The sequence below is a fragment of the Mugil cephalus genome, chromosome 10 (assembly GCF_022458985.1).
Source record: "Mugil cephalus isolate CIBA_MC_2020 chromosome 10, CIBA_Mcephalus_1.1, whole genome shotgun sequence".
NCBI classification, from domain to species: domain Eukaryota; kingdom Metazoa; phylum Chordata; class Actinopteri; order Mugiliformes; family Mugilidae; genus Mugil; species Mugil cephalus.
In genome coordinates, this window is record NC_061779.1 from 21,988,900 (window position 1) to 22,009,565 (window position 20,666).

At 41.0% G+C, this 20,666-nt stretch overlaps 2 protein-coding genes and 1 non-coding gene across 3 annotated transcripts in view; 2 read left to right on the forward strand and 1 right to left on the reverse strand.

Moving 5' to 3' along the window:
* The first annotated feature begins 633 nt into the window (after positions 1–633).
* Positions 634–13,403, forward strand: scamp2 (secretory carrier membrane protein 2). Its single transcript, XM_047596963.1, has 9 exons — positions 634–814; positions 3,920–3,994; positions 4,292–4,378; positions 4,896–5,007; positions 7,075–7,203; positions 7,410–7,569; positions 9,101–9,202; positions 10,162–10,279; positions 11,625–13,403. The coding sequence occupies exons 1-9, from the start codon at positions 758–760 to the stop codon at positions 11,772–11,774; spliced, it is 990 nt and encodes a 329-aa protein (XP_047452919.1). The 5' UTR covers positions 634–757; the 3' UTR covers positions 11,775–13,403.
* Positions 13,404–16,267: 2,864 nt separating this feature from the next.
* trnam-cau lies at positions 16,268–16,340 on the reverse strand. Its single transcript has one exon. It is a non-coding gene; the product is annotated as a tRNA-Met (tRNA).
* A 549-nt stretch (positions 16,341–16,889) lies between these two features.
* map1ab (microtubule-associated protein 1Ab) overlaps positions 16,890–20,666 on the forward strand; it is a 64,489-nt gene continuing 60,712 nt past the window's right edge. Inside the window, exon 1 of the mRNA XM_047595351.1 lies at positions 16,890–17,188. Coding sequence (XP_047451307.1) covers positions 16,924–17,188 — 265 coding nt within the window. The 5' untranslated portion in view covers positions 16,890–16,923. The remainder of the gene's footprint in view (positions 17,189–20,666) is intronic.

Consider the following 20,666-nt stretch of genomic DNA (forward strand, 5'->3'; position numbering starts at 1 on the left):
TGTCACTAAATCACCAGGGTTGGTGCACTGTCATTAGTTATGATGTAATTGGCTGTGTCCTTAGAAGCTGGACCTGTGATTTAGTCTGACTCTGAACCACATATAACCTGGAGCCTGTTTTCTGTAGAGATATCCTATACTCCTGCAGTAGTCAGTACTTAAGATGTCAAATCTGCTGCCAACATAGCTTTATATTTATAAAGTTTACTGTAAGGACATATTTACACACAACACATCATCATCATGGTATTATTCGTCTCATCTAATCTTCTATAACTGCTTATCTTCACCAGGGTCGCAGGGGTTTCTGGAGCCCATCCCAGCTGTTCATGCTATTATTCAAGATTTCTAATTGCTTATCATGTATGTTTTCTTAATAGAGCACCACGATAGATAAAAATATTTAATTTATAATTGAACATGCCACTTCTTTCTATTGAAGAAACAAGATTACTGTTACTATTACTGTGCTCTTAACATTTTTGTCTGACTTTGGTGTTTTCAATTATTTTTCTTAAATATAAGACCACATCAAAGTGAAGTGCTGCTCTCTGCTGTCAATATTTTCACGCGGCGCGCTTCGACAACGTGTCTCGTCAGCTGACGATCACGTCACGGTCCCACAGACTCAGTGCGCCTGCGCTCTGAGCTTCATTCGAGGAAGTGCATACTAGGGCAGTCTACTGAAGTGACCGAAGAGAGTTTGTTGTTAAATTCACTTTCGCATTGGATTAATCCACCTCGTGTCCTTTTCAAAATGTCGGGATATGACAACAACCCGTTCGCAGAACCTACCAGCGACAACCCTTTCAACGTAAGTGTGTAGATAGCTGAGACACAGTTTAGGTTTGGTAAAAGGTAGCCAGCACGTCAGGAAACTTGCAGGGTGGATGTGAGGGAGGGACCTTCTGTGTCATTCTTGATAGCTATTTGGTAAAATGGTATGATTGACAGTCTTTTCTACTAATTGGAAAGCTCTGTTGGAACAAAGGCGGGGTATGCTACGATTTCAGATGCAGGAAGTTAAACTGTAGCCAACATGGAATGTGTCTCAAAACTTTTTAGACACATTACCACCGTGACTATTCAGTACGAACATAGTTTGTATATTTGTCTGTATCTCTTATAATATACTCCATTTGTTATCATTTTTGAGCTCTGTATTGTCACCCACATTCATTTTGCTGGTTTGCTTTTTGACAATAATTTCACAACTACAGGATGTAGCGTAGCAGTCCATTCTCTCCACACAAAGCTCTCGAAGATGTTAATGTGTTTATGTCTGAAAATGTACTGAACTTTTATCCACACACAGCGAGCTTGCTGTGTTTACCTACAGTCGTTCAATAGTCGGAAGTAGATCATTTAATTATTACCTCTATTGTTAAAGTGACTGACATGCAGACAAAGTGATCATTATATTGTGGGTTATCGTGGGTCTTTGAAGTATCATCTAGTAATTTAATATTGCACTGGACCAACTTTGAAGCTTACAAGAAACACATTGAAAAAAAAAAAAAAAAAGAATGTCTGGCAGAGCAGCAGCAACGGTCATAGATAGAAATCCCTAGTTTCTTAGTGAATCTTCAAAAATCTGACATCCGTCAGGCTGAAAAACACAGGAAAAAAGTCTGAGGTCCAAAAACTAGAGGAGCATCATTTGAACAAAATCAAAACATTTGCTTATTTTAGACTTTCCTTTAGACACAGACACTGCTTGATATGGGTCATGATTTTTCTCAACACCTGTTAAGCCACAGAAATATTACTATTGCTTCATGAAGCTACCCCCAACTTGGCAAGCGTGTGAGAAATGTAATAATAGCGTAATAGATGATAGCAGGAACCTTATTCAAAAATGTGGGAAGTGGTTGACATGTAATTTAAAAGTATATTTGAATTGAATGCATTTGTCAGTGCACAGAAGTTAAATACGTACTTGGTCTAATCAAGATCATATGACCACATTTGGTCTCTAATCAATTTCCTGTATGTTTCTGTCAGACTCGCTGCTATTTGGTGTTTTCACATCTACTGTGCATGAATGTGGTTTGTTTCCGGGTAAAACTATAAATCTGAGCTCAGTTAGGCTTCACACACTGAGTACACTGTTTAATTGTGATTTTCTTTCATATCGTAATCCAAAAGTAATAATGCGTGAACACTACTCTTTGTGATTTCAGGGACATGGCATTACTCAGTCATTTTTACATTAGGACAGAGTCCCACTTTTATTATATCAGGTGCACAATAGCTCATCGGAGGCGGAGGCGGTTGTTTGTTCGATGGGTGTGGAAGTGCCAGGATAAATACCCTGGTAGCGGTTGGAAAATGTTATGTTGCCACTTCACTGCTCAGCTGTTATGCACGTACGTTGTCTGTATTTACATGTTAGCTAATAGCTAATATGTTGCCAAGCTTTGACAGAATTTTACATATTTGAAAATGATCAGAATTTGTGACCGTAAAGTTGAACATCTAGTAGTTTTCCCTTCATCGTCTACAGAGTGCATTTGTGTCATGTGTTTCTAAAAACTGTAGCGCTGCCGGGCTGTGGTATGCAATGTGAGGAGTGATTTAATCCAGTTTATAAGCAATATCCAAATACAGTTATGAAGTATATGTACAGCAACCACACCTAGTCAATCAGCAGTCATCACATCATGCGCTGTGTCTTTCCACAGAGACGTTCAGGTCATCATATGATGCTGATTTGAGGTTTATTTCTGCATATTTTGTTAGAAACCATAATTTTCAGACACGACCAGTGTAGAACTTTATGTCGTTATCAATGGAGAGGATTTTTCGCACACGCCCACTGACTTCACTGTCGTTTTGAACACGGAGCCGTCTTGTTTTGGCTTGTCCCAGATTAGTGGTGCTCGTTTCCCGTTTCTTCGCTCACTGATGTGCCGTCAAAAGGACACAAACAACCCCTCAAGCTGTGACTAAGCAGGATTTGTTTCCTCCCTTTACGTGAGGTAAACGTGGTTTGCATAAACGACTTTGAATATCTGCACCAACACCCAAGAGTTAAAAGGTTAATTTTAGTTCAGCCGCTGTGTTGAAGCCACCTTTTCCCTCCATAATGCTCCAGGTGTTAAGGAGTGACACTAGTCAGACCTTCCCCTTTTTCCTGCTGGGAACGTTTACAGGTGTGTCAAGAACAGATAAGCTAATAAGAGCTCACACTTGTAACCACATGGTGAGTGACGCGTTGGATTACTGTGGGAGGTATTCATCCTGTCCTCTTTGTAAAGGAGAAATGGGTTTGTCCCAGATTCATTGGAAAACATTCTAGGTTCAGTTGTTTGTGTGTCATGTAATCACTGGCTGTTCTTGTCTATTTTTGTTGCCTAATGAATATACAAACACAAATGCATTGTCCATAGATATTCATATGCAGCATTTTAATATAATCCACTGTAAATATCTGTAAATGTTGGTGCATTCACTGTCTGCTTACACAGGAATAGCCCCACAAATATGACATGTCTTGACTATCATGGGATGTATCCCAGCCTGTGGTTAATCTGGGAATTTTGAAAAAGCCACAAAGAGAACATCAGAGTTGACTGGGTCACGATTTGACTGACGATTTTAGAGATTTTTACTGAAACAATCACTGGATGTTATTGTATTTGTCTTTGTGACTTGGTCAAAGCACGTTCCAGATTTCATAGTCTGGACTCTTTTTTTTTCTAAGTTTACTTTCAGCTTCTCAGGAAATGAAAAGCAAAACGTCTCAGGGAGAGATTTGCAGAAACGATTAACAGCGTTTTTAGAGGTCAGACAGACAGAGTGCATCTGAGCAAATCTAAAAGATAAGAATTTGTCTGGTGACGTGATATGTGTTGGTATATTTGAATTTTTCGGTGTTTTGATTAGTTGATATTAATGATGTGTCTTTGGTTTCCAGGATCCTTCTGTCACTCAGGCGACCAGCTCCAACATAGAACCAGTTGAACAGTACAACCCTTTCCCTGCCCAGTCTGTAAGTCTTCTGAAACCTGTGTCTGTGTCATCTGCTCAGACAGTTTATACCCCTGCTGTAAGAAGTGCAGATTATTCCTCTCTTTCATCTTCCCTCCTTGTTCTGCTTCTTTAGTCTTCTCAGATTTTCCTTCTCTTTCATTTCTCACTTGCGATGTTTTGACTTATCTTCAGCCACCACCTTAAATGGCGCTGCACCTTGTTAGTTTTTATGTTTACCTTTTCATATTGTTCACCTCCGCCGTGACTCCTGTCTTATCAATGCATTGGTATCATTTGTTTGCTTATTGTCTGACAGGAAGGCCTAGCTACTCAGACCACTCCGGCCTCCACCTCCCCCTTCCAGCCAGCCGTGTTACAGCCGTCTACAGAGCCTAGTCCGCGGGTAAATACACACAGGCCAGTTATCTACAGAGGCAAAATACTTCATTTAAGTAGAATGAGGTCAACTACTTCCCTATGTTTCGTTCCTGCTTATGTGTGATGTTTTATTGCGGCTATGTTATTGTTCAGAACACGAAGGACTTACAGTAACTCATGGTGAACATAAGGATGGTCATGCTTTCTTTCAGTTTGCTTAACTGAACATGAACACATGAACATCTTATACCTTTTTTATAAATATTCATGCAATATTCAATATTCAAAGCTGGGAAAGTTGGTTTATGTCCACATGTAACTTCTGTAACCCCTGACAGTGACACATTGCTCTGTAATGTAGGCGCGCATGGGAAGTGAGTCATATTTGCAACGTTGCCTTGCAATATATGCAAGGACCTGTTCAACCTATATGGTTCGCATGTGATGGGAAACCCCAGCCGAACAGTCTGTGCGCTGAAGAGAAATTCCTGTACGTCTCGTGTGCTTGTTGAGCGAAGTGTTTCTGTCCCTCCTCGTTTCAGGCCGTTGCTGCCGTAGCTCAGGCCGACCTGCAGAGGCAGCAGGAGGAGCTGGAGAGAAAAGCTGCTGAGCTGGACCGCCGAGAGCAGGACCTACAGAGCAGAGGCTTGACAGGTCATTAAAGACAAAATCCCTCTTTCCCTGCAGTAGCATCAACGCAACCTGCTGAGACAGGGGAACAGTGTACAGTGTGTGCATCATGGAGCATAGAACATAAAATTGTGCATACAGGCTGAAACGTTCTCATATCCACATAAACAGATCTTATTTGTTGACTTACACTTAAAACTAAGGTCTCTGTGGATCTCTGTTTACCCTGCAGTTATGAAAACGCTTAATTATTAAGGCTTTGATGCACAACATGGGTCAAAAATGACCCATATCCATTTTCAGTGTTATTTTGTGTATGAGTGTTTCTATGATACGTCTTTGAAATAAACTTATCTTATTATTTATTATCCCCATTATGCAGTAAATATCTTTGGTTTGTTTACCACGAATCGCTTTATTTTCCATTCTTACTTTATGAACAAACAAAACCCTTTGCATTTCTACATCAAGTTTACAAACACACATTTACTGCACTATTTGGCACGAAACTGTGAGACGTGTTTCAGATATTTCACGGCTCAGCTCCCTTTGCATATCTACTACATGTAAGTTGTTTTTCCATTATTCTAATGTTAAATCGATTGGATTCAAAGACAACATGGCCATGGTGAGCTATATTCAGAGGAGGGGAAAGGCTATTGTCCTCCTGAGCACTATGCATGATGACAAAGGAGTAGATGACACCAGTCAGAAGAATAAACCAGAAGTGATCCAGTACCACGACAAAACAAAAGGAGGAGTGGACACAATGGAGAACCAGAAGCTGAGAACCAGGAGGTTGCCCGTGGGTCTCTGGTACAATATGCTGGATGTTGCCACCCTAAATGCTTACACCATCTGACTATAAGGGTGGTGTGAGCAATGCACACCAGCTGTTCATCAAGTAGCTGGGCAAAGAGCATGGAGTTCATGCCCAAACTCTTATAGCATGTCATTGAGGCAGTGGCAGCCACAGTACAGCAACTACCCATCCACGAGAAGACACCAGACAGAAGGGCCAAAGGAAGAGGAAGAGGTGTGCAATCTGCCCCGTTTCCAAAGTCAGAAAAGTCCGGAGGTGGTGTTCCCCGTGCACCAGGCCTTTGTTCAAAGAGTACACTTAGTTTTAGTGATCATTTGTGAAAAATCGGAATGGCAATTTGTGCTCTAGTGATGGCGCCAATAACAATACAAATTGTCTCAAGACACTTTACAAAACCTGGCCTGAAACCCCCAGAGCAAGCCTGAAGGAAACACTTTTAACAGGAAGAAACCTTGAGCAGAACCCGGCTCATTCGGAGGAACCCGTCTGCCGAAGGCCAGAAACAGAGAAGAAGAGCAGGAGGAGCAAGATAAACAAACTTCTGTCATGTTCAGTTGATTCTTATTATGTTTGGTCATATTTCACCATGTTACCATAGACATGTTACAAGTATTACATACAAACTGATTTGCTCCCATTCACTGCTCAAGTAATGACTTGACACAAATTATCATAGAATTAATTTTAATTCATTTTAAATCACACTTTCATGAATGGGTCATTTTTGACCAGTGTGTGTAAACTTGATGTAGTCCTATAAAAACGATTTTTGTTCATAAAGTATGAAAGAAAAGGTGGAAATAATGATCTTTAGTAGTCAAAAACAAGATATTTAAATAGTACTTGGGATATTCAATGATGAAATGAATTGATTTCAAAAGTAATTTATGATGGTTGTGCACCTTTAATTAAAACATTTAAAAAGAATGATTTATGTTAAAAAATATATGGATTTTTATTCAGGTCTGTCATCAGGGCTGCACTGTGTGTCAGTTGAAAGCGAGGTCAGTTTCATTAGCCAGCCTGCTGGAACAGGATTGCTGCAGTACATTAACTCCCACACTCTTGGATAAACATAAACGTGTAAACCTTTTAAAAACAACCACTCTTTAAAGTTTAGCCCCAGACACCAAGTTTCTGCAGCCGGGCTTAATGCGATTGACGTGTATATCAGCCAGATACTTTTCCCACTTTTCCTGCACTGTTGCATTTCTTGTATTGAAACCAGAGCAGGGCTGAAGCTGATGTTTTGTCTCTTGTCTCGGTAGGTAAAGAGAACAACTGGCCTCCACTTCCAAAGAGCTTCCCCATCAAGCCATGTTTTTATCAGAACTTCTCAGAGGAGATCCCCCAGGAGTCCCGGAGAGTCTGCAAGATGATGTACTATCTCTGGATGTGTAAGTATATGGCAGTGTTAGGGGTACATCAGGTGGAAAGCGATCTCACTTTGAAATCCGGTTTGAGTTTGTGCACCACTATGACTGTGCAGCATGATCACGAAATGTCAATGCAGTGTTTTTTTTTCTTTGCTGCATACATGACGATGATTGGCGATATTATTAATTGTATCATGATCTGTGACTCTCTCCTCTGTTTCCTTCAGTCAACTGTGTGACTCTGTTCCTCAACCTGCTGGCCTGTCTGGCCGTCTTCACCATTGATGGAGGCTACGGTATTGATTTTGGCCTCTCTATTCTCTGGCTCATCCTCTTCACTCCCTGCTCCTTCCTGTGCTGGTACCGGCCCATCTACAAGGCCTTCAAGTGAGTAGCCATCTGTAAAGGTGCTGTATGTGTGGTCTTGTGTCAAACAGTGAACTCACGTTTTACCCTGCTGCTTTTATCGGCTGGTAACAACACTAAGTACCATGGATGCAACGCTCAGAACCTAGTATGCTGCTGTACTTTAGTGGAAAAAAAGTCACTGTTTGTCAGGGTTCTGTATGATCAGAGGCAAAGCTTTGAGGCTTTGCTGTACTGCCTCCAGTCAGTGATATGGATGGGGACGCAGATATCCTGTGGGTAGTGATTCCATTTGAGCTGGCATGCACATGTAAAATAGTGTTAGCGGACAGTTACGTTCTGTTCGCAGTTTTCACTTCACTGCTTCTACTCCACCTCCCACCATGTTAAAGTAATGTGTTAAATCCACCTGGATATTGACTCGCAGAGCAGCGTTTCATCGTCTGAACGTTGGACTCACACACTCACAAAGGGCCTGTTTAGACTTCGCAGCGTGTTTCCTCCATCATCGGTGTCTTTATTTACCTTTATTACTAGACATTACTGTGTGTATGGGAACTACCAGGCTTGGAGTTTTGTACAGGTCTAACTACCGTCAGGATGGAGATCAATAAATCAGTAAATCAATAAATTAATTAATGTGTGTGCTAAAGTATTGACACACACACATAAAACAGAGCTGTTCTTATTCCTGGATGAGTTATACGGATCCATGAGAGACACCGGCTGTTAAAATATTCCACTGCATCGCAGATGATGTTGTGGTTTATTCGCATACAGAGCGAGAAACTGAGAAAGGATCTGGAGATGCATGTTTAGTCACAGGTCTGAACACGAACACACACTAAAGCTGGATAGCCCTGATTTGATCTTAGTGCAAGGTCTGAACAGGACCAGAACAGACAAAACACTGAACAATGGACACCGAATGGTTAAATATTCCACCGGTAACTGTGGCATCTCCGCTAAGAGACCTCACCTGTATCTCTGGACTGAATTTGTTTTGATCAGTTCCAAATGCACTGGAAAGCACCATGTCCATTGTACAAAGGAGGCTCCATTGAGTTCTTGACTGCAAGAGGTTTTGTCTGACGGTGGAAATTTGGCAAATCTCCTGCGCTGAAGCATTTGTGAAGCGGTTAGCGGTTACACGGCTGTTGTGTTAGGTCTCAGTGTGAAAAATTACCACATTTCAGGTTGTTCGGGGAGAGTCTCATTTTCATCTGGCGTAATTGGGAAGGGATGTAAACGTTGCAGTGTGTCGACGTGTTCCATGCAATCAGTGTATTTACTTAATCACCGTTTTTGATTGATCATTGCATCATCACCATTGCAGCTGAAAAAGCTGAGAAACATTTTTATTTTTGAAACTCGTGTATGTCTGATGTCAGTTATTTCCCATTTCTGCTTAAAACTAACTAAATGACTATAAATATAAAGATCTACTGTTTTCTTAAAAGTACTAAAGGATGTATATTTGTTTTTACTAAGTTTATGCATCACACTTTGCAAATGTGGAAGTTAAGTGCATGATTTTCTTCTCTTTGTTTAGGACTGACAGCTCCTTCAGCTTCTTCTTCTTCTTCTTTGTGTTTTTCGTCCAAGTGGGCTTCTTCATTATCCAGAGTGTAGGCATTCCCCATTGGGGCAACAGGTGAGTGACATGCTTTATGTGCAGTCTTACAAAATAAAAGCTCCTTCGATTATGTGGGAATTCCGTTTAGTTTTGTTAAGTGGATGCTACCTTCACACTTGATGTATGAGCTTCAAATATAGGCATCAAGTGGGAGATTAAGATTTAGACTTACTTAATTCCACAGCGGCCTTTGGTGTTGACGTAAACACCCACTCATTCATAATTTGTACTTTAAACACATGAGCAGATAATGAAGTGCTTATCTTTTAATGGTGTCCTCAAGATCCCGTATATCCATGCCCTTCCTCCTGACTGAAAGTGTTCTGTGCCTTTAATTTCTGGATTATTACGGGTCGGCTGGCCTGTGTGCTGCCGTCATCTCTCTTCTCTCTTTCCCTCATTTTCTGAATTCTTTCATCTTTTTCTGACAGAGACTTTCCATTCTTCAGCCTCTAGCCTGCTGCCTGTCTGTCTGCTGGTAACTCTGTAAGTTTCTGCTGCTCACTGTCCGCTACATCCTGCCGGTGCCCTCTCACTCTTTCTTTGTCCCTTTTCTAAACTTTTTATTAAATGTTGGTCATGTTTGATTTGACCATATGGTATTCTCTGTGTTTTGTCTTTTAAAATTGCAGTGTGTATGACAGACTGTTTAAATATATCTTAAAAAGTGAGTCATGTGTTTACGTGTGTTCGTATATGTGTCTTATCCTCAAACAGGTTACATTAACCTCCATACATGTGCATTTGGGATTCATTTTTAATGGTCTATTAAACCAGTCTATGAAACCCCAAACATGCTTCCATGTAGCAGCTCATACCATGTTTATTATTGTGTGACATTAATTGTTTCATCGCCTTCTTCTTCTCTCTCTGAATGTTAATGAGTAGAATATGGATGCATCCTGTATGTATGTTGAATACCCAGTTTAACTTGTGATTTTCCTAAAATGACCCACAATGCTGTTTGTTGACTGCAGTGGTTGGATCACAGCCATCAATATCATCAGGGGCAATGTGCCAGTGGGAGCCATCATGATAATAGTGGCCATCCTCTTCACTATATGTGCTGTGACATCTGTCTTCCTGCTCAAGATGGTAAGGGCTGATTGACGTCTCTTCCTTGAATTTGTAGGTCAGAGGATGTTTCTCTTGAATAATCTTGGTTAGTTTTACTTTGTGCGAACAAAGAGAGTAATAACACAGTTGATGCGTTTGTGTGGCGTATGCCTAGTCTATTGACTTTTTGGCATCTCACCAGCTGTAATCCAGGTTTGTCCCAAATCGCTCTTCTGAGCACAGACTCTCTTTTTTGTTCCAGGCTGTAAACTTGTTTAATTTCTAAACGCACCACTTGTTACCAGCGTATCTGCAGATTAATGCACGTTACAGCTCTGACATATAATTGGAAATTATGTCCCTGAAATTGCCAGTACCATTCAGATCTCCGAAGCAGACCCCATTATCTTTCATTCTATGCTGAATTTTTTTAAAGTAATTTTTTAAAGGTATGCACTGGCTAGTCATTACATTACAACTTACTGGTCAGAATCACTGGTGAAGTGAATAACACAGATTATCTTGTCATGATGGCATCTGTCAGTGTGTGGGATATATCAGCAGCAAGTGAATATTTTGTCCTCAGAGTTGATGAGTTAAAGATGCTAAGCTCAAACTGCTGAGTTTGACACACACTGTGCATTTATTCTACAACAACGTTCAGGTGGTGGTTACGGATCAAAGTAAGATCTACACAGAGTGTATACCAGGACCCAGGTTTCTTAGACAAACATTACATTGCAACTTTAAAACTCTGTGACTTGCAAGGGTTTAAGCTGTTGCAAAATGTTTTGTAACGTGTGGCGGTTACTCAAATTTCCTCCATTTATACACATCACAGAGACGGACAGAGATGCACTAAAAACAACCAGCAGAGTTCTTAACATTTAAATGTTTTTTTTGTATGTTATCGTCTGTTAATTAGCATTGAACTATGCAGCACAGCTAAAAGGTGACAGACGTCTCATTATCTTTGTGTGTAGTCACCAAAGTAATGATGTAAATTAAATGCTGACTCACTGGTACCAAAAGTTGTTTATAATTGTCCCCAGAAGGAACTTAATTACTTTACAAAATTTCAACTCTGTCATCGGTTGTGGAGATACTTCAGCTTGGACCAAAGAGGCGGCCTGTCCGATGTGTCCGTAAAGCGGCACTGTTAAAAATATCACCATGGGGGCTGATTTAATGAGCACCGTGGATATTAATTGTTGAGTTAGAGATAAGGGCAGCCACAGGATGTCTCCAATCTGTGTCGATATCCACAGGCTATAGAAAGGCTTTAACTGCTCGTCAGCATCACAGAGTTAAACTGATTAGTTGTGCTGCGTGTTACTATCTTTCATCACTGTGATCCACTTTCTTACGATTTCTTCTTCCTCAGGTCCACAGCATGTACCGCCGTACAGGGGCCAGTTTCCAGAAGGCCCAGCAGGAGTTCTCACAGGGCGTCCTCAGCAATAAAACCTTCCAGACAGCGGCCGCTGGAGCAGCCACCTCCGCTGCCCAGGGAGCCTTTCAGGCCAACAACTAACAGTCCAGACGGCTGAGCGGAGCTCCTTTTAACAGGTCACGGTCTGTACGTTATCAGGTCTAAGATAATTGACTGAACTAAAGATGAACAAATCAGGAAGTTTAGGTTCACTGAGAACATGTTGGCAGGCACCGAACTAGCAGTGATTCTTCCCGAGAGTTACCAGTTACTCTAGGAACAGCTTCTGCCTTTTGGAGCCAGCGGCTGGATTTCTGTCAATTATAATTGACCTAATAATGTACAGACCTGAAGCCAGGTGAGGCTACGCTTTTAGCCTCCCTGCTTTCACCCTCACCATCAGTGCACAAGTAATTCTCCAGGTTTCGCTTTTCACATTCAGCACGCCTCACGAGAGCAACATGGACCGTGCGGGTGTGAAAAGCGGCGGAGAGGGACATCTAACATCAAGTGCTACCAGGGGTGTAAACCATTAATGAAGTTGACTGATTGCTATCTCAGCATGTCTTGGCTTGTATATTTGTGTACACCTTTTAGGCCATGCTCTTCTGAATGAGTGGCATGCTTGTGTTTTTTTTTTGTTTTTTTTCCACACAAATGTTGGATCCTGCTCTTGTAATATAAATAAGATGAAGTGTTTGTTTTTGTCATTGATTGACATCTGACAGAGAATTTAAATTCTCACAAGCTTAGCTGTTGAAACCCTTTGGTTCTGTGTGCCATAGATTTTAGTCTAATTAGGAATGAACATAACTGTAGCTGATTGTCTGAGCTTTGGATATTTGGATTTGTAAATATTCTAAATCTGGAGCCGCTCATTCAGTGAGCACACGTACTCCTCTACTCCTCTCGGTGTTAAGTTGAAGCGTCTGCGCAAATGCCAAATCCACAGAGAAAATCAGAGTGTTATGCTTCACATCAGGTCCAATTTTCAAGCTCATTTTTCTTCTGAATGCCTTTTAAAGCAGCTTCAGCTGCATCTACACACATCCTCGTCAAGGAGTTGTATCTAGGGAAAACCAAAGTAGTGCTAACTTTAAAACTGCCTCATGAAATCAGTTCATTTTGTCCCAAGTAGATTGACATAAACTTACACCGTTAGCCTCACTGGGCTAAGTCAATCCAAAATACTGCCTTTTGATTTTACTGATCATTTGTCATGCAGATGTTTTCTGTAACTGTATATCTGGCCAGTGTGGATCGACGGGGGTAATCAGGAGATGTCTCACAGGTATTCTCAGAATTCAGATTTGGCTCATGTTCAACATCGCCAGTACACAGCTGGGTTTCAACATTGTTGCAATTCCCAAACAAATTTCAGCTCTAAAACATCTCGCGTCTCTAAATGGTGATCACCAAGCTCTAAATTATTTGTGTAGAAATGTATGTGATTTCTTCTATGGAAAAGCAGATGCGTGTGTGTGTTTATTTTGTTGTAAAGTGTAAAAACTCTGGCTTCGGTGTTACATGTCGGCACTTAGAGAACGAATGCAGGTTCAGATGAGAGCGTGATGTTCTTGCACCAGATAACAGTTTGATGTTATTCATTATGTAACACAGGCTTCGTATTAATTCACACATTTCTGGATTTATTGCTTCGGGTGAACAAAATGATATCCCTTTTTGTATTTCAACGTTGAATATAGCATCTAATAAAATGCTTTGCTTTCATTTAAAGTTGTAACTTTTATTTGCTTCACAGTCTTTCCTTTGTTTTTAGAACTAGTGATTCATTACATCACTATTACTATTGAACCATGACTGCATTAAAAAACTCATATTTTGATTTAGCTTAAAACTGATTCTCCACAAGAGGGAGCAGTTGAGTCCAAGGAGGGTTTTTAGCCAAACTAAATGATCACAAATTTGAAAGGTCGGCTAAGAATGACAGAGTGGGACAGCAAAGTAGGAAAAAGTATGCTCACCTAGCCCAGAACATTTAAAACTTAAATTCAGGCGTACGATAGCCCAACGTACTCTAGATACGTTTTATCCGCTTTGAGACACAGGCTGACACATTTCTGCCTGTACCCTCCTCCTCTCTATTTTAAGCTTGAGTACAGAGGAGATCAGACACAAAACAAAGAGGAGAGGCAGACTTTTTTGTCTGCAGTGACCCAGACAGTCCAGGGACAATCTGCACTGAAACCCAAACTGCTGCCTCAACCATCTGTCTGTCATTCTGCCTGTCTGTCCGTCTGTCTGGGTTCCTTTCCCCAGGCTTCGTCTGGAGCTCAAAATAACTGCAGACACTTCCCATCAAACCCTGCCATCAACAACTGACCGACCAGACAGCAGTTCAACCTGAGCAGACAGGTGCTTTTAAATTCCCTGAAGTCAGCGACTGGGTTCCTGTTTATCCTTGTGTGTGGCTCAGAAACGAGATGACACATCCTGAAAAACGCTGAAAAGGGCATTCATAATAAGTGACTAGAATTTTAAAGTGAGTTATAAGTGGTTGCAGCAGCCACAAAAATCAATTCCCATTTATTATGCTGTTTCTTTTTTAAAAATAATCTAGTTATATATTCATTCAAGCTACCATTTGGAATTCATTTATTTAAGGTAAAGGGTAAGGTAAATATTCTTCCATTAAGAAACTTTAGTCAGTGTTATTCCTATTGATCCTGAATTCAATCTTTGGCATGTGACATTTTTGCAGTTAAATGCCCTGGATTTGATTGAAATATGAATATGAATGTTGTTTAAAAAGTGCAGAATAGGAAAGAACAGGAGAAAAAAAAGTCTGCTGGTGATGGTGCATTTTTCCAGCCGTGTAACAACAGTGTCTTAACATATGCTGTCCAGAAGATGGCGACGTCCGTTTGGATTTGCCTGATATTCATGCTGTGGTCTTGCCTACCATTAAAGATTATGTACTCTCATTCGAAAAACAGACACGAAATCATCGAAACTGACGCTGTAACATTCTTAGAATTAACTGGAATGGATTACTGGTTCAGGATCTATGCACTATTATGTGTTTCTAAAACGTCACATTTGAATCTTACTTCTCAAGCCTTTCATTTGTATTAAACATGTGTCCATTTTTATTTTGCCCCAGTTTAAAAGAAGAACACAAACTGGACATTTTAGTGAGTCAGCCACAACCTACAGAGGTACTGAGGGTTACATCATCTTTTAACTTGTGGTGCTAGAGGAGCCCCAGATGCAGTGTTCACCACTAGAGGGAGACATGGCTGCGGTGCGGGCTGCTCTGTGGAGTGAAGTGCTGACTCACCGTCACTGAGACCTGCAGCAAGACACCCACATCAGGTATCTTCACAATGTTACTGTGAGATGTTACACACTGTTTATTTTTGTCTTCTCTGTCTGTGGTTCTTGCAAGCACAGCTGACTGGAAGATGCACTCGCTATAATGAAATGAAATACTCAAAGGGTTTAGTTAATTGCAAGATAATGTGATTCCCTAATTAGGGACCTAACAGAAGCACATGAATACATAATAATGACATAATCCATGTAAATTGAAGGATTCAAGTATTTCATCCTTCACTACTCACTTATGTAAAAGGAGTGTGAAATGTGTTAGACTGGCATTTGTTAAATCTGTGATAAGTACAGTGGTCCAGGCTAGCATGAAATGCCCAATAAATGCTCTTGTAGGCGTCCACGTTGTCCTCTCAATGTCATGCTGACAATTTACGCTGAAATGTTCTCTGCGAAATGCCAAAATGTGCCAAGCTCAAGGTTAACCAGGAGAAAAGTTGAATGAGGAGCGTTTCTAGAAGAAAGAGGCTATTTTAAAGCTGGCTCCATGTGTCCTCTGAGTTTGCACAAAAAGACATTGAAGTCTGGAAAAATTGTTCTTCAATTTTACACAGATTATTTTAATGAGTTCTTTGCATTCACTGCACAAGACTGACTACATTCACACGTTATCTGAATCCTAAGTGAAGACTAAAGGCAGCTGTAAGAGGGACGATTAGAATGGTCTGATCCTGCTTTACTTATAAATCCTGCATGACAATCGCTTTCCATAAAATGAAATGTCTTCTACCGCAGTGTCACTGTTTATTGTTATGCTCAAGCTGTCAGATTCAGGTTTTGAATTTCCAAAACATTGCCACAATGAAATGCTGAAGCCTCAAGCTTCGGGTTTTATTTATTCAGCTTTTAGTACATATAGTGTTTGCGTGAGAATATACAGCATGCAGTTGCACTAGAATGATCTATAACAAATTTACATCATAGACCAAAGTCAACAAAAAAGTGACTATGCATTTGGCCCACTGTATGAAAAGCCTTGCATGTTCTGTGTATTGTTCAGATCTGGGTGTCTTTGGAAACATACCTATTCAAAATCATGAGTTGCAAAATGAGGAGTCTTTGTAAGACAAAAACAGGTACTATATGCAGACCAGAGGAAGACCATAAGATACGTTATTGTCCATCAGTTATCCATGAGCAGATCACACCTCCAGTTGTCTTGTCTCATAGATGTGAGATAATGCTGCCATCAAAAACCATTCATCCTTTTTAAACCTCAAGCTTCCCACTAGTATCAAAACACATGCCCCGTGTGAGGCTCGAACTCACGACCTTCAGATTATGAGACTGACGCGCTGCCTACTGCGCCAACGAGGCCCGGTGAGCCGTATCCGGGCGTCGATTCAGGAATGGTTCGCATTCCTTCGTGGTTGAACTCCACTGTTAATAGTGAAAACAACATCTCAGACCTTCATATAAAGGCCGGTTAGCTCATATGGTCAGATCGTGTTGCTAATAACGCCAAGGTTATGGGTTCAAGCCCCATAGACTACTGGCCATCTACTGGATCCGTTTTTCGAGCATCTCTTATCCTGAATCAGAAAATCCTTCCTAAACCTAAATACATATATGAAGGACATTATGAAAAGGTCATTGTCGTCACAAGAGCCACTTTCTAATGATTCTCAGACATTTTGTTACCATTACATTCTGTCTTTCTGCTTCAGAGTGACCCTGACACACCAGAACTACACCTCGATGACAGTCATGGACGCCACACTTCCCAAAAGGACTCTTATTTTGAAACTGCCACCGGAAAATAAACTTTTGTGTGGCCCGTTTGACACCTCATCCTCTGTCCTCCCCTCCATCCCCTCCCTCACCTCTCAGCATCCTCCTCGCCCTCCTCATCCCCCTCCACCCTACCAAACTCTTCCCCTCGCTCAAACCGGTAGTTGTCATGGCGATGGAGTCAGCACCGGCGTCGGCTCCAGGGGTTGTTGCCATGGAGATCCCGGTGCGAGGTGCGCTCCCGGTGGTGGAGGAAGACGAGGGTTTCAGCGCGCAACCGCCGGGGTCCGAGGAGCGACTACGGTACCGCCGAGGAGCAGGGAGACGGCGGCGAGGGTTGCCGTTCAACCGGGGAAGCTACTACATGCTGATAGTGATCGGGGAGATCGGCACGGAGCACCAGCTGGACACCGCCAGAGCGCAGATAGAGCGGGGTGAGTGATGGATGAACAGCTGCCTCCGTTTATAATGTGTTTGGAAGCTACGGCTGAGCGTGTGCACAGTCACGTATAATGTTTTATACTTGGAGGAATCAACAAGAGAGAAATGTTTTGACGCAATGAACAGGGAAAGGATAGGGTCCATAGGTAGCAGTTGCTGCAGCATTGCACCATGGGACACCACGCATTTTCCACTGCTGACTATAAAAACGCTCAAGTTGTAGATGCGGCACGTACCTTTCTACTATAATAAGACGGGACAGGAGTATTTCACTCTGATTAAAAGCATCGAAAGAAGTGAGGGAATTTAACACATAAGTTAAGATAATTATTTAAGATAAGATAACACTAAACTATGACTTCAGTGATATTGCCACTATTAAAAAAAACAGCTTGTAATTTTGAGTTGTCCAACGTGTGTGTGCTATTTCTCCACATTTTGTGTGTCACTACGGGTGTTTTCATGGCTGCAATGTCAAGTACCCTCAAATCATTAAACACAAACTCTGCAGACTGTGCAGCAATAAGGGTGCAACTGTCATAGAGGTATTAAGAGGAGAGTTTCTGTTTCCAGCTGGACTCTGATTCTGTCACTTTCAGGCGTCATTACTCAGCTGAATATCTTAAGGCTGTGTGAGTTAAAGCCCTGCTCTCCCTCCTCCCTAATAACTGCAGCAGGCTGCAGTCATTCCTGTCACTGGGAGCTGTCTTTGGTCTTTGGATGTAAACGGGTCCTGGAGCACTTGTGAAAGATGCTGCTGTTTGTGGATTCAGGAATGTGCCTGTCAGCAATTTTATTTATTTATTTATTTCCGTGCGAATGCCACTCTAAGCTGTTCTTGGTCAATATTGCACTTTTAGAAGTCACTGCCACTCTATGGCCACCTCATCCGTCCCCTCTGACCTCCTCTTACCACCGTTTTGGGAGTTGACAGCTCTGCTCCTCTGTTCCACGCTCTGTATCACTCCCTCTCTGCTCATTACAGCATTGATTCCTTTGCCCGGGCTGGAGTTTTAAGTGTGACTCACTGTGAATGACCTGTCATCCACTCTTATTACACGTTAGCTGCAGGGTCCTTGTGTAGGCCTGCAACAAGTCATCTCACTGCAGCAGTGTAGTTGAGACAAAAAGTGAACAAAAGCTAGTCTTTTTATTTTGGACACATTTGATTTGATTTCCTAATCAGCAGGCTCTCATCTTTTTGAAGCTGGAACATATTTTTTATAATAATTTATAACAAGAAAATCATCAAATCTTATCAATCAAAAGTATTCAGTAAAGATTTCTTTGACACATGACAAATTGTTTACTTTATTTGCCAATAAATGTGCTGTTTGATTTAAAGCTACAACTGATCAGTTAACTGATTTATACTGGCCTGTCCAGAGGCACAGCACTGAAATGCTGTATTTCTTTCTTTAATACGTCACCATAAAGTCTGGAATGTCGGGAATGGTGGAAAATTCTAACGCTGCCAAGAATAAGACTCGATGGCTGCTCCTAGGGTTGCACTGGCACTGTGTGAAACTGAAGCTTTTTGCATTTTAAATGCTTTTAGCTTGCCTAACGTATACAAAAGCTAGAGACTAAAACACTTATAGAATATTTCATCATTGTTAGCCCAGGCTTAAAGTGTCCCATGCAGAAACCAGATCATCTGTTCAACCTTGCAACCATCCTGTGATCGATGAAAAAAAGGATGTTTTAACTGATACAGTTCCTGCGGAAGCTAAGAAATCAATAACACAAGCCACAACAGTCAGTATTTAAAGGAATGTACACAATGGAGGAAATAACTTTCAAGCTCAGACTGCAAAACACAAAATTAACAAACCAGCGCTTACACTGATGAGAAGTGGTGCAGGAGGCACGTCAGTGAAAGGTTTGTGTTTCGCAATTGCTTTATTTGTTATTCTATGGGGGGACTTCAATGTAGTAGCTATAATGTAAAAAAATAAAAAAATAAAAGTAAAAACTGAAATCTCTTTTTGTTTAACTTTACACAAGAAACACAAAGTAGCATTAGCTAACATGACACACCAGATAGTTTAATACACAGACCCATGTGGGAGTTGGTGTTGGAAAGAGTTTGTAAAGTTTGTAAAGTATCTGCTAATCACTGTCTATAGCAGGGTAACTTCAAGCAATAAAATGACAAAAATAACTGATTCTTGCTGTCTTTATAGGTTCCCTTAAGAGTGAGTGTCACTGTGTCTAAAACACGCCCATATCTGTCTGCACCACATAGGTCAGCCATAAGCACATACCTATCTGAAAACCAGCTAAGGTGAATTGTTGCCGGATCTCATGAATTTTACCAGAATGGAGCTGCCCTCCAAGATGATGCGTAAAACATTGTGACGCTGAACTAAATGTGCTTTCTCCTCACCACAGACGGCACAGCCATGATTATATATTGAATTAATTTTAAACACTGTTGCAGCACTTATTCTCCTAACCAGCCGGTATGTGTAGGTGGTCTGCATTATTAAGCAGACATAATTGTCTGGCTGCATCTCAAAATGCGAAAGGAATCTTACACACAGTACAGTGAATGAGTCATTCAGGAAGTGATGAGGATTTAAGTAATAGCGTTTTGCATTAATACCATTATTAACATTTCACAACACTAAATGTTTTACAGCCACAATGCGAGACAACATGGGGTGGTTGGTGGCCAGCTGTACAGGCCATGCTCTGGTTGAGGTCTGATTCTGATTGACGACCCATCGATAAACTTGTCACTGAGTCTCTCCACCTACAACAAATAACAACACCCTTCAGTCTGCAGTGTGCTGGTTTGTTTATTCATGATGTTAGTCCCATTCACTCGTATGTGTGGAGTGTTTTCACTTCGGCTTAGCCTGCCTCTTACAGTTACAGAAAATGAATGGAAATGATCAAATGAATGAATTCTGTGGCTTTTTCGAGAGATGAGGCTTCAAGCGTGAAGACTAAGATGTAAGTTTGGCAAATGCAAGTCTGCTTAATTTCCACACTCCATGATAAGGAAGAGCCCAACACTGCTTCTTTAAGGTTTTCAATGGAAAGCATCAGACAGTCTCCAATGAAGGTCTCAGTCTGGGTGACTCCATTAACTTGATCTGGCTGACAACCGAACCTAAAAGGACAAAGGAGGTTTTCTTTTATGTATGTAGAGTCTGTCTAACCGGGTTGCAGAGTAGAGTAATTGTACCTGACTTATTTCAAATGATAACGTGATTCAAATAATTATTATTTTCATTATGGAATAACCTGTCAATTAATATTTAACTGCTTAATGGATGTTTTTAATTATTGATTTAGTTAATTAAATGTCCAGAAAAATAGATCAAATCCCTTAAAATCTATTTAAAACTTACATTGTCCATTGTGTTTTACCAGCATTTTGAATCCTAAAGATAAAATATATTACAGTGACATAAAAGCAGCAAATTGTTACATTTGAGAAGCCACAACCACTAATTGCCC